The sequence below is a fragment of the Neolamprologus multifasciatus genome, chromosome 19 (assembly GCF_963576455.1).
Source record: "Neolamprologus multifasciatus chromosome 19, fNeoMul1.2, whole genome shotgun sequence".
Taxonomy (NCBI): domain Eukaryota; kingdom Metazoa; phylum Chordata; class Actinopteri; order Cichliformes; family Cichlidae; genus Neolamprologus; species Neolamprologus multifasciatus.
Window position 1 is genome coordinate 1,918,278 of NC_140457.1, and position 13,719 is coordinate 1,931,996.

Sequence of the window (13,719 nt, forward strand, 5' to 3'; positions counted from 1 at the left end):
AGTTAGAATATTGAAATCTGTGCTTTTAACGCTGAAACTTTCACTTTTTTTTAAGGAAAAATGTTTTTAAGCATTTTTTATAGATCCTTAGAAAATCCTGGGTAATTTCTCGTTTCTCTGACGGAGCTTTTTGTTTTCATGTCTTAACTTTAAATTGTTCATAGAAAGAGAAGGTGACTTATATATATATAGATAACTTAAGAGGGAAATGGAATTTAAAAATACAAAGTGCTAGAACAACTTTAAGAACTATGTCCATCTCAATTGCAGGAGTTAAATTATGGAGCAGTCTAACAGAAGAAATAAAAGACAGTAAAAACATAAAACAGTTTAAAGTAAAATATAAAAATCTAATTTTAAATAAGTATAAGAATGAAGAAAACGGGGTTAACCCAGGACGGTAATGGTGTTGTGGTTCTTTTTTGGTTTTTTTGTTTTGGTTTGTTTGTTTTTCCATAACTTGTGTATCTGCAAATATACACATTCTGTATTTTTCATATGAAAGAAACGATACTGTGGTGGGGCTTGCAAATTTCTTGTTTTTGATTTATGTATGTTTTGTTTTGCTTTACTTTAGTTTCATATGTTGTTCGTTTAATTTAAGACTAAAAAAATAAATAAATGAATGAGGTAAAACTTGAGGGGGTGGGGACAAATAAGTAAATACTTCTGCCTGCTCCTTTTCAAACAAATAATGGAATGATATTTTGTAATGATTGTGAAGGCACATGTTTGAAATAAAAATGAACTGAACTGAACTTTAAAATGAAGCATCAATAAGTGACTCTTCAGACTGTAACAGATCTGTGTACGAGACAAAGCTGCTGCAGCCCTGTGCTCGCTGTTCAGGGGGAAATCCTCCTTAAATGTGCAAAAATGTGCTGATGGTTTATGGCAATGTTGAAAAAAAAAATCAATTGAAAACTGGAGGTAATTATTCCCATTGCGCCACCTACAGGCAGATCCTCTGTTGCACATCTTACAGTCTAAGCTAAGCCCTCCTCTTTCATTCTCCTCCCCCCTCAGCTCACACTGAGCTTCCCACCTGAAATGCAAGAGGGGGAAGGAACAACAAATCAGACTTCCTCCCCTCTTGAAGGGCTGCCAGTTAAATGTCACAGCTGCAGCATCTGTCAATCAACTTTGTTTAAAGCCTACATTACAGGTCCTTCAGTGCAACGTCACCCTCTGCTCTGCAGACCTGTGTGAACATGCCCCACTTACATGAATTTCTGGGTCACATGCGGAAGCATGGTGACAGGAGAAAAAACAGAACAAAGAGACACAATAACCAAGGAAACACTTTATTTTGAAACTCTGTAGTTTAAATGAATGCACAGTCCAACATAGATAACACAGAAGCTGTTTGTATATGGCACTGAATCAACAGGACATCTGTCACATGGTAGTTCTCCAATTTTACAATCTGAATCTAACACGATCAGATTTATTTAAAGTGAGATCAGAGCTACAGTTAAATCAACATTTCACTCTTTACAAAAATTAAATTACTGAAGGTGTGAAAAGCAGAAAAGTTTAAATCTACTGGACTGAGGCTTTGAAGCATTTTCCACTTTATTTAACACACAGGCAGCTTTTGTGCAGGTCGAGCCAAAGGTGTTAATGTGCACGCTGTAGAAAGACAATTACAACCACGTGCACAATTAAAATGGTCTTAAAAAATGACTGAATATAACACGTGATTCTGTTTCCCGTGTACAATAACAACACAGGGCTATTCTATTAATGAGAACTAAAAGCAGAGCTGTTAAAGTGGGATATTGTGGAGAAGTTGAACATTTGCAGCGAAAGACAAATAAAAACTTTCCAATGGTTTAAATACAGGAACACACACAATCGCCATTAGTATGTTTTTATAAAAATCCCACACATAAAATAAAACTCAGTGGATTTTAGAATACACCATAAATAAAGCTGGACTGCAGCAGTTTAAACCACAATTATCAGGGTCAGAGGTTTAGTGTAAGCACAGTAAAGCCTTTGTGAAGCAGACTGCTGTGACTCAGTGTAACACTGCCATGAAACATGCTTGTTTCTCTGCTGATGCAGTCCAAACACACAATCTGAACAACACTAATAACTTCAAAGAGTAAACCTATGAGGTCATCCTCAAACATGATCCAGTTTTACCCCACTCAGGCAGCAGAGCTGTGTAACAAAGGGTCCACTCTGGAGTTCACAGTGCTTTGATTTAGAGACACTTCACGCTCACTTCACACTTCCCTAAACAGACAGAGCTAAATTCACTGTCAATAGCTACACAACAGAAACAGCTGTGAGCCGATAACATCTACTCCCAACTCATATTAAAGTCCAGTTTAATTCTGCTCTTTATCTCAAAGCTTTAGTTGATCTTTAACTTACTGATTTTTAATCCAGGAGCTGCTCTCATACATATTTTATACTGAAAAAGGTAATTTATTACTTGCAACACTTGTTAAAAGGTGTGAAATTGCACCATTGCCAACTCTTTGCTGCATCGATAATACTTGTGTGCATAATGAACCACAAAGTCCTGTTATGAGCCTGGAAAAAGCCAGACAGTAATACCAGAGTCCTGAAATAAAACGAAATCGAAATAAAAGCTGTGCAGGGAAAGATTCTGTTGTGATCATATGTAAACCTTTGTCAGGAGCCAAGTCTCTTTATGCCCTTTTCCACTAGCACCTACACAACTCAAGTACTTACTTTAAAGGGTTTCCATTAGGTGAGTTTGTGAGGAGCTGAGTCAAACAAAAATGTGACATCGGGAGACTTCATGCCACTGATTGGCCAGGGATGATGTCACTGGATGAGTCATGAGAGCGACTCCTTCACAAGAATCAAATCTGCTATTTTTCAAACCCAACAACGAAGGAAATGGAGACACAAACTTCTTTTACCCGAAGTCTGACAAGAAAACGCAGACTGGGACTTTCTGCCCACCTTGCTATGACCCCGCCCACATTGAGGTGCTACACAATTGTAAAAACCGAGTAGAGTTGAGTTGAGGTGGTGCTAGAGGAAAAGATGCGTTACAGAACAAGGGACTAGAAAGAAGTCCAGTCTAACAAACGTAGAATTTAAAACAAGCATCCATGAAAAGTCAGCTCCCACTCAGTCTCAAATAATAAAATAAAAAGCCATAACTGAAACAGGAAATGACACAGATGATACTCCTTAACTGGCATGAGGTTTTCCAGAAGCCTGAGGCTGACAGTCGGTGGTGCCGTTCACTGGGATCGCCTTGTTGCCAAAGTTCCAGTCCACAGGATTCAGAAGCTGCATTGTCTTCTTGTGGGTCCATATGGGGTTGAGGATAAGTGTGAGCAGAGCGAGGCCAGTGAAGAAGAGTATTAGCGGGGGCAGGGGCGCATGGGTCCACAGCTCCACCCGGTGGGTCAAGGTTACCCACCACATGTAGTAAGTGAGTACCATTCGACAGTGAAACATGTGAATCATCACCCACTGGTTGGCTTTCCAGAACAGAGTGCAGGCCCAGCCAGCCTGTCAGGGGAGACACAATCTGTCAGACACTTTCTCTTCACATTCATGCAAAATCTGTTCACTAAACCAGTGAGCAGAAGGAACAGAGACAACTGTGGTTAGTGCTTCAGGTTTTTGTTGTTTTTAAAAGGGAACTTCCTCTTTCTAAGAACGTTCTGATACAGTGAACATAATCACAAGGTGCACAAGACCCAAGAGGAAGCAAAACTTCCAAGTCAAGAAAAAGGTCAAGCCAGTGAGATGCTACAGAAAGCCGGGCCTGGACTTACCAAAGATTACGTACAAATACAAGTCCGGAGAATGAGATGACACGATCATGCTTACCTTCAGCAGCATCCAGGATATACAGGTGAATGGCGTGCTCATCTCCAGCAGGAGGGTGACCATGGGCAGGAAGTGGCCCAGGGAATCCCACACCACCGCCCCCACGTATCCCGACAGGGCGAAGAAATGGTGCGTGGCCAGTGGGAGGTCGAATGACCAAAACACCACATTGGAGGTGTGAAGTGCAACATTCTCAAATGCAAAAAAGCCCGTGGCTGTGAGCACGTTAAACCACGACCAGTCTTCCTGGCCCCTCACTTTGTCTCTGGTGATTGAGGAGTCTTCAGTGAGGGCCCGGAGACCGGCTACTGTACTCTGGATGCCAAACACTGCCCGGGTGGCAGCAAGGTTCCAAAAAACCTTTTCTTTGGCCAGCAGGGACTTGTAGGTCCGGCACAGAGACGCAGACAGGAGGTGGCAGAAGAGGAACACTGCAGTGTAGAAGCAGAAGCCAAGGCCGATGAGCTGGAGGCGATAGTCCCATGAGAAGTACTCTGCACTGGGCTGGGGGAGGCGGCCGGTGTGCTGCTCGGAGGCCATGGCGCTTTACGGAGGATCACCGAACCTGAGCGCGGGGAGGCTCACCTGAAGGTGGAGCTGCTAGGAGCATGGTGTGTGTGGCCCACCTGCAAAACAACAGACAACACACCATCCATTAACGCAGCACTGTGCCTGTGAAAACACTCCACGAAGCCGTGGACCTCGGTACACACGGATCATTTTATTTAAACTCTATGTAAGCCTTCAATCTGTGTTCATTTCATCCGCCTGTGACAAACTTTCACTACAGAGTTCTTCGAAAGAGGAGTCAGAGAAAAGTTCAACGTTAGCATCGCGACATATCTCACAGAATATTTAAAAATGATTAAATCTAAATTTACTTACTAACTAACTAACACAGAAACGTGTAACTTACCGGACCGAAGCGTTAAGGGGAGTACAGCGTCCCTTTGTAACCGCTAGTACCCCCAAACAGGAAAACTCACATCATACGACTCCAATTTGGTCATGTGACATCCACACAGGAAGTCCAGCCTCGCTGTACTTTGCAGACATCCCATTGGTCAGCGCTGATCAGCCGTAGAATCCCATTGGTTGCCTCTTATTTATATTTTCTGTCTGGAAACAGCCTCTTTAATATTAATCACGATTATCTATTATTACGACCGGATTCCTGTAGAAGAAGTCGCAAGATTCAACTGAATAAACCGCTAAACAAATAGTAAGATAAACAAATAAACCCTCACAGCAATAAATAATATAGTCATGTCAATAAAAATGACGATTTCTGCTCAAAAAAGGAATAAACGTGTGCACAGAACTGCATTTTTAACTATTAGAGGTGAGCTACTGGGACATGGCATGTGTGTATATCTCCGACCAGCAGAGGGAGCCCTTGCATTGTGAGATTCAAATGAAGTGGCCTTGATTACATTTTTCGTGGTTTTGTTTTTGAGGAGCTGATGTGCTAAAGCTTTGATTTATTTTATTTCACCGTATTATTAATGTGTTTTATTTTCATTTGTTGCAAGAGCCGTTTAACAAATAGGAGCGGACCTTGAGTTCTACTCTCACTGGACTCTTTCTCAGCTTCCTCTCAGGTTTACTGGGTAAGACAAATTACCCATTGTTGTTTACCTGGCAAAGAGCTCGTAGGTCAAAATTCTGCAGGAATGAAAAGCATTGAAAACATGTAATACCCAGCATATCTTTGCCTGACTTCCACCTTTATGGCCATTACAAGGTCTTTGAAACATTTGGACACTGATCATCTGAAGTGTAGAGACCTGATACTGTACCAGTGGTCGCATTCTTGCAGACAGTCAGCCTGCAGGTCTGTAGAATTTATGGATGCTGCCGTTGCTGTGGTGCATGAGATAAATTACAAGAATATAACCTGCAAATTTTAAATGTAACCATGCTGGGATATAGATTAGGTCAATGCTGAATATAGAACTCTTTAGTGCCAGAAGCATTATGTGGGTTGCTTTAAAGAATGGTGTTCAAGGGTAAGCTGAACACATGGGCACTGTCGACTCGCAGCAAGAAGCACCTGTGTGATGTTGCGTTTCCTCTCCAAACGAGTGCATGGGGTCAGGTTAATTGCTGGTTCTAAATTGGCTGTAGGTGTGACCGTGAGCTTGAAGGGTTGTCATCCTCTGCGCGCTAGCCCAGCGACAGACTGACAACCTTTCCACGGTGGACCCTGTGACAGCTGGGGGAGGCCTCGGCTCCCCCGTGACCCTGAATTGGATAAGATTGATTTATAGTAAGCTGACGCACGCTGATCGCTTTTGTTAGATGTGAAAAAACAAAAGCCAGTTCATTCAGTTATTCTTTTATATAAATGCCAGTTCTTTGGTGAACCTCCTGACACACTATGAACATCGGAAAGTAAGTGCACCAATTTCTTTGACTGATGATTCAGAGCTACACTTCATCTTTATTTCACTGCTATTTTCGTTAGCGGGCCACAGATCTAAAATGCATGAAATGTCAAGAGCAGTTTGATGAATTCGTTTAGCTCCCCTCCGGTGGGAGAAAATTCCTCCGCTGGAAGTAGTTACTGTTAGGACAGGCATCAGAAAGCTGTAATTCTGGCATACCCACTCCAGTGGATTAAATGCAGTGTAATGTATAATGTCTAAGATTTATGTGAATACTTTTGCTGTGATGATCACAACAGCAGCGAGTTACTGTTCAAAGTAAAAAAGGACCACAAAGACAAACTTGTCTCAAACTTTTTCTCAAAAAATTTAATTGCAGAATTATTTACACTGAGTGAACTAAGCAATGATCAACGACTCAAAGAGGCAAAATCTCCCAACAGCTCTGAAAGAATGGAGGAAAATGCATATGGTATAATAATACAAAATAAATTAACGATAAGGTAACTTGCACTGAAAGAACGCACCTTGAGAGATGCACGTGTGGCAGACTTAAATAAATACATAACACATGTACATCAGTGTGACATAATTCTTAAAAACAAAAAAGAATAAATAAGCATACATTCAAAATCAGGTTTTTTTTGCATGCCATCATATCAGCTTAGAAAGGAACCATAACAAAGTGAGAATAACAGCAAAACATGAGCAAGTGCAGAAAATAGTTGTGTTTCAATGAAGCATATATTTTATATTTATATATCTATATATATATTTCTTTACAAATAATGAATATTTGGCATTATATTCATCCTTCCTATAGATATGATATACAAGAGATGAAAATAGTTTTAGCTAAACAACTACATTTTTTCATTTTGTCTAGTAATTATAGAGTTTCACATTCCAACTTCTAGGAAGTGTTGTATCAGTGTGTTTCTTTCCATGGCACGATTACCAAAAAGTCCCCTTGAAATAGTTCACGTCATGGGTTCTAGAGTTTAAAGCGCATAGACAGTCGTACCAGAAGTGAGGCCACAGGATGTGTAGATACAAGCTCGAACGGCGTGTTTGGAGATGGGTCGGCGACGGCAGTCATGGTTTGATTGCGTAAAACTAATGTGCAGTAAGAACTTTACAGTTTGCTGGATAAGTCAAAGACATTGCACTTGCAGTTGGCCGCTGCCCTCCTGGCACTGAATACAGCATTGTTGACATTTTGTACGCTCTGGGTTCACACGAGGTTTCAGCGGGCCACCTGAAGGAAAGCGCTGCAACTGCATCCTCAAAAGAAGACTCTCTTGGCGCTCACAGTATCGGATTCATGCTGTGCGTCATCCAGAAGGATTCGGCGCAGAATAAGCGCTACAGTCGGCTTCGAGGGAATACAAGATCGCTCTGTGAAAAAGAGTTCATGTGAGAATGCGTTTGCACCTCAAAAGAAAAGGAAAACGATTTTCACTGGGAGACGAAACCCAGCCGTCGGAGCAGCGAGGTTTGTCTCTGAGGGAGGGAGGATTTCTGTTCCTATCTCTAAATGCATCACACTCGTCTCCTTATTGCCTTTTCCATCTCCCCTGGTTCCTTCAAGGTCCGACTAGAAAAAAGGCCTCGCAAATTATGCGACGCGCCTTAAAGGTGCAAATGAAATGCTTGAAACTGAATCAGGTGGCGGTTATACTACGTTTTTCACGGCTCTGCTCGAGATGCGTAAGGGAGAACCTCCTCAGTCGTTTCAGCCTCAGCCCAGCAGAAACATGTAGCGCTGATGCTTAAGTTCTACAGTGCAGACCACAATTCAGCAATACATTTATCAACACAAGCTTTGCCTTAGAGGCAGTTTGCTTGATCTCACCAAGGACCCAAAATCTTACATAAGCTGCTTTGCTTAGTCAAAGAGAGGCTAAAAATGACCCGGCGCAGCAGCGAGCGATCCTCACACGAACAGCCTTCCAGCTACAGAACAGCACCAGCAGTTTGGGCCTCAGCGCCGAGCTCTCGTCTCCTCTAAGCCAGCATATGTCAACCCGAGTCTGTCTCTCTGCCGTCTGTCTGCCACTGTGGCAACAGCAGGGGAACGTCCCCGCTCTGCCAACTGCCTGGCATCGCACACCCAGACGCTTTCCAGATACCCACTGTCTCACTATTAAACTGCCTCTGCAGTGAAAAACCCAACAGAATTCGAGCTCGCCGCGTTTCCTTGTTTCATTGAAACGCTGTCACTCCATCGCAGCCTTTGGTTACCTGGTCATTCTGTAATGTGTTGTCTGAGGTTTGCTACAAGAAGTTTGACAGATAAGGAATGTGTCATACATGGTAGCTTGAAAACAAGTGTGAATCCCACGTTTGCTCGGAGTTTGTCTTCAAGGATGCGCATGGTTCAAAAAATACTGCGTTTACTCAAAAGTACAATTCGCAGGAGCAAAAAGTAAATCGAGGTATCTAAAATACAATTTATCAAACAGCTGATGGCACGGCGATGGCGTGTAGATCTGTGTGGGGGTGCGGCGGGCGATGGAGGTCAGGCCACAGCTGGGTAGTAATAGGAAAATGACGCGCAGACCTTAGATTGACTTAGAGTCAGCATTGTGCTACAAAAACAAGATCCACACACACACACACACACACACACACACACACTACTCAAATCCAGGGACTTTGTTTTTTTACTGCTATCATATGATTCATATCCCTGAACCCACCCATAATGAAGCCAGGCACTCGGGCACAATTAGTCATAAAAATAGATTTTTAAAGTGATGTACCGTTCAGTGGACAGCGCATTATTTCGACTTGATTATTTGTCTAGTACTGTACTGATTAAATAAAAAGCAGCACCATTTAGTGGGTTGATTATCCCAAAGGTTTTACTAATAGACTTCAGTCTTTAGGTCAATGATTTGACAGCGACATCAGCAACACAGCGGAGCGAACGTCGAAGTTTCAGAATTAAGCAGCAGAATTTTAGCGTTTTGCTCAGAATGAATTTATGAGGAACAATCACGGACCAGGATTGGATCAAACCAGCTATTCCTTCACCGATTACAATCGTTTTATTGGTGTGTATTGCGCCCGTACAGATTGACAAACTATTTTGAGTCGTGGACCCCTGGAGGTCCCCGAACCACACTTTGAAAACCCCAGAGCTCTGTAACAGTTGCATATTTAGATGTAGGTGATCGTTAGCTTTTGTTTGTGTGGAATTTCGGATTGTGCAAATCTCCATTCACTACTTAAAATTGGCATCGGTGTCTGTTCAGCAGGGCTCTTGCAGAGTTTTAGCTATGTGAGACTTGCTGCTTGCATCCCTCTGGAAAAGCCTTTGCCCCAGTTTCATTTCATTATTCCCCATCTTTTCCTAAAGGGTGTCAGCCACAGGGAGACTTCAAACTACACTGAACTTTTCAAGAAATGGGAAAAATTACTTCATAGATTAAAGAAGCGCGTATGCAGATATTTTGTTTATGTTTTGACGTTTTTCTCTCCATCACTCCTCGTTGACTGTGGCTGAGGGTGCAACTTGAAAGGGCCTGACAGAAGCATGTCGGATGAAAAGACGGCCGTGCGGCGTGGAGCGTGCGCGCGATCAAAACGACTGCATGTGTGCAACAAATCCAGAGGAGTCAAGAGCAAAAGAAAGGGCGGGAAACAGCAGAGACGCAGGGGGGGAAACATGATGAATATTCATCCCACTCACAATTCAAAAATACAACAGTACTATTGTGAACTGGGGTATGTACATTTCCCTTGGAAATACAGAGAACTGTAATAAGTGCATAAGTGCATTTGTCTACACATTTCAATCTAAGGAGTTACAGACACTTTCATACTGGTTTCTACTGCATTGACAGGATGAACGTGTTGGCACAAGACTTGCATGTTTTCAGCTTCAAGTAAATGTCGATATCTGAAAGTTGGCAACATGAGATATATAGGAAAGATGTTTGAAATGTGCGCGTTGATGAGCTGATGTCATCCTTCCACCAATCCAGACCATGAAGAATGTTTGACTACAACCAGATTGGGTAGAAAGCTGCATCTTTCAACACTGACCAGTCCAGAGCTTATTTAGGGCTGCCTGAATAACCTTGGATGTGTAACCAGTGCCACATGCACACAGTTGAGGTATTTCAAGCATTGGCACTTTGCAAAGACTTGAACTTACAACAATTTAGTGATACTTAGCTTCTTATTCCCCAAAAGAAAAAAAAATCATACGATAATTTTCAAATGATCAAAAAGTATCGAAGGGCTACTAACTTTAACCGTTTTTGAACAACTTGAAACAAATAAATCTCTCATTTACTCTTTTAGCTCAAAGGCCTGGTTGCTGGTAGGTTCTCAAAGCTGCACTTTTTAAATGGCACTTTGCAAATGCTGAAAAACTACAGATGTATCCATCCAGGACACTGGATGAGAGAGCTTGTAGGTCGGGTGTCATGAGAGTGAGCTAAGGAGAAACCCGAGCGACTCGTGTCAGACATTTCTGCTAACGCTCGCTCTGGATGCAGGAGTATAGCCTCGGCGCATCCTACAGTCCGCTGGGGTTTTGGCGATGGGCACTGAGGATGGCTATCAGATCAGACGACAGATGGATAAAGGAAGAGTAGAGAGATTAGCAGTCTAGAAAAAGGCTAGTTTGAAAGTTTTGTTTGAAATAGGGAGACGTGTTAGCCCCTGACCCGATCCTCTCAAAGTCTAGTCTGAGCCTCTGGAATATAGATCTCGATGCTGTCCGCTCGCTCCGAGGATGAGTTCTGCCGGAAAGAGGCCGCCCGCTTGGCTGCCATGAGCCGTCGGCGGGCTTCCTGCCGGTGCCGATCTGGGAGGTCCAGGGATTTCTCCCTCGTCATTGCACTCTTCTGTCGAATTGTCTTCTTTGGTACGGGAGCTGGTGCCTTTAGAAAGATAGAGAAAGATTCAAATGTAATTTTGCGATTTATTAGAAAATAGTTTTTGTTTGCTCCACATTTTAAAAAAAAAAAACCTTCTTCACCTTCTTCTCTGGGCTATCTACAGGCCTCCAGTTGTTGTTCTTGATCTGCTGCAGCTGGTCAAATTTCATGGTGACGTCATCGATGGAGAGCTGCAGCAGGTCCCAGAACCCGGCCAGGTCCTGAGAGGTGGGTCGCGGCATGGCACTGGGGTCCTACGCAGCACGGGCACAAGACGAAAGATCAAATACTCTTAAGAGTGTTCAAGTGGTGAGGCAGATATAATGTAACACACATGTGGGCCACCCTGCTTACTGCACTTCAGCTCCAGTCCACTAGATGTCCTCGTCTTATTCAAAACTAGTGATTGAAATGAGGGGCAACAGCTCGTGTTGGAGAGCGGTCCGTCATTCGTTCATGAATGAGGCCTGAAATACTAAGCCGACTGTCGGCGCAGACCTATTCATCACTTGATATCTGAAATGAAAGGAACATCCGACTGAAAGGTGCCTCATTGTCTCAGTAACTGCTGCAGGTTAATGAGTCACGGGTTTGAGTTGACCGTGTGCCGCTCCCTCTTTCTTTCTTTAAATTAGCTCCTTCCAAGCTGAATATTCTTGTGAAGGCTATTCATGATAAGGAAGCACAACCTGCGTACGCCTGAACAGAATCTCTGAGCTGATTTTATGTGTTGAACGCCGCCCACGAGGACCCGGGTACGCCGGTTTGTGCTCGAGGACAATAACGTCTAAAACCCAGTAAGGGATGATCATGAGAGGCTCTTAAACTGATGCAGGGAGAAAAAAGATTGATGATCTTGAGGTAAATGTGTGCATATTATTAACCTTTGTTCGTTACAAATTCTAATTTAATTGCAAATTTCTTTATTCCCAAATCAAACGCAGAAATTCGATTAGAAACAGGCTCTCTCAGGAGGCGTAGTTTGATTTCAGGGCTTGATGGTGTGGAGCTCAGGCTGCAGCACACCCTGCACTGTATCCAGGATTTTATCCATGTTTTTATTCATATATTTCCATGTTTTACTTCATAACTTCAACTATTTCAGCTCCATGGTTTCATAAACTTTGCACCGACCAAACATCTGTGCTGTGACTCGACATTTGAAGTGTCATTATGACATTTGAAGCGTGCAGCAGAGTAGATGTAGTATTTTATATGACGGGGGCTTGTTCTTTAAGTTTTGAAGTTCCCAACTCATTTGGTTTCCTGTGCATTAAGTAATCAGATAATTATTTTTAGCCAAACAAACAGCAGGAAGTCGCTAAAATGATCTAAAAAATATCATCTTTGGCCCCAAGTGTAGAAATTCATTAACCAATTAAAATGTTGTTTCTTCAGCTCTTTGCTAAAGTTGTATCTGTTGCAACATCACACACAGATATTAAATTACATTCGGCTTTGATATTTGTACAGTATTATGAGATTAGCATAAAGAAAGCCATTTAAAAAAAACAAAAACCCTTAGATTTCAAACATGAGTGTCCACCATGTGAGGAATGCCAGAAACACAATTCGCTCCTGTTATCTCTAATTACTGAGAGATGGACTCCATCAGCTTTATTCTGACCTCTGTGCCTGTGATGTTCGGCAAACTCCAAAGTCTCAAGGCTTCAAATATTCAGAGCTGGCAGGTTTGGCAGGAGTTAGTGAGTTTTAAGCTTCGGCTGTGTCTGTTTGTGCTTCAAATCCTGGAGATTCTCCCAGAGAAGCCGTCTGTGCACAGCGTTCGTTTTAATTCAGGCTTCCTAAATGTTGATTGAGATGTTAAAGAAAAGCCGGCTCCTAAAACAAGATGAGACGTCCTTTTAAGTTTCTCATTTGTGGACATTTCACAAACCAAGGCGGTGTATGAAATATTGTTCCATATGGATTTATGGCATGGTCAAGGTTGCTGTTTGTTGAGTAAACATTCATAACACCGTCTCCTTCAGGAGGAAATAGTACCTCTACCTACCTACCTAACTGTATGCCAGGTGTGAGGGAGACATCAACTCACAGCTGCAGAGAAGCCAGCTGAATAGTAGGAATAAGATACAAGCCATCAATGCATATGCCCTAGCGGTCATCAGACAACCAGCTGGAATAATAAGATGCCCACAGGAGGAGGAGATGTCACAAATGTCAAGACATGAAAACCCCTCATAAAGCATGGAGGTTTTCACCCAAAGTCCAACATCCAGACGCTCCATGAGCTACAGAAAGTGGGAGGCATGGATCACTGAGTGTCAGAGCCACAGTACAGCACTCACGAGGGCTGCTCCACGAGAGCCTCAGGCAGCTAAAGACAGACGGTGATGAGGAACAGGAGGAGGAAGTGTATTGGATGACCAAGCCCCTGCATGGGATATATCTGCACCATCTATCTACATCTACATCAGTACCATCGACAGACAGGGGAAGACATCCTACCAGTGGCTAGAAAAGGCCAGCTCAGAGGACAGCACAGAGGCTCGGATCACGTCAGCAAAGGAACGGGCCCCGAGATCCAGAACCATGGAGGCAGCAGCTACCACAGCCAATAGGACGCAAGTTACAGACGCAAGCCG

The 13,719-nt window shown here is 42.9% G+C and overlaps 2 protein-coding genes across 2 annotated transcripts in view; both read right to left on the reverse strand.

Moving 5' to 3' along the window:
* Positions 1 to 1,291: 1,291 nt before the first annotated feature.
* cln8 (CLN8 transmembrane ER and ERGIC protein) lies at positions 1,292 to 4,869 on the reverse strand. Its single transcript, XM_085143755.1, has 4 exons — positions 4,748 to 4,869; positions 3,832 to 4,457; positions 1,587 to 3,507; positions 1,292 to 1,542 (listed from the first exon to the last, which is right to left on the reverse strand). The coding sequence occupies exons 2-3, from the start codon at positions 4,369 to 4,371 to the stop codon at positions 3,181 to 3,183; spliced, it is 867 nt and encodes a 288-aa protein (XP_084999881.1). The 5' UTR covers positions 4,372 to 4,457; positions 4,748 to 4,869; the 3' UTR covers positions 1,292 to 1,542; positions 1,587 to 3,180.
* A 92-nt stretch (positions 4,870 to 4,961) lies between these two features.
* The window catches only part of dlgap2a (discs, large (Drosophila) homolog-associated protein 2a), a 188,481-nt gene continuing 179,723 nt past the window's right edge, over positions 4,962 to 13,719 (reverse strand). The window contains exons 15-16 of the mRNA XM_085143735.1: positions 11,215 to 11,367; positions 4,962 to 11,116 (exon numbers count right to left, since the gene is read on the reverse strand). Coding sequence (XP_084999861.1) covers positions 10,910 to 11,116; positions 11,215 to 11,367 — 360 coding nt within the window. The 3' untranslated portion in view covers positions 4,962 to 10,909. The remainder of the gene's footprint in view (positions 11,117 to 11,214; positions 11,368 to 13,719) is intronic.

Excerpts from the sequence above, each read along its gene's own strand:
- cln8 (XM_085143755.1), bottom strand. The coding sequence starts at position 4,371 with ATGGCCTCCGAGCAGCACACCGGCCGCCTCCCCCAGCCCAGTGCAGAG. Across the intron at positions 3,508-3,831 it reads TATCCTGGATGCTGCTGAAG|GCTGGCTGGGCCTGCACTCT; the intron begins GTAAGCATGATC and ends CTCCCCTGACAG.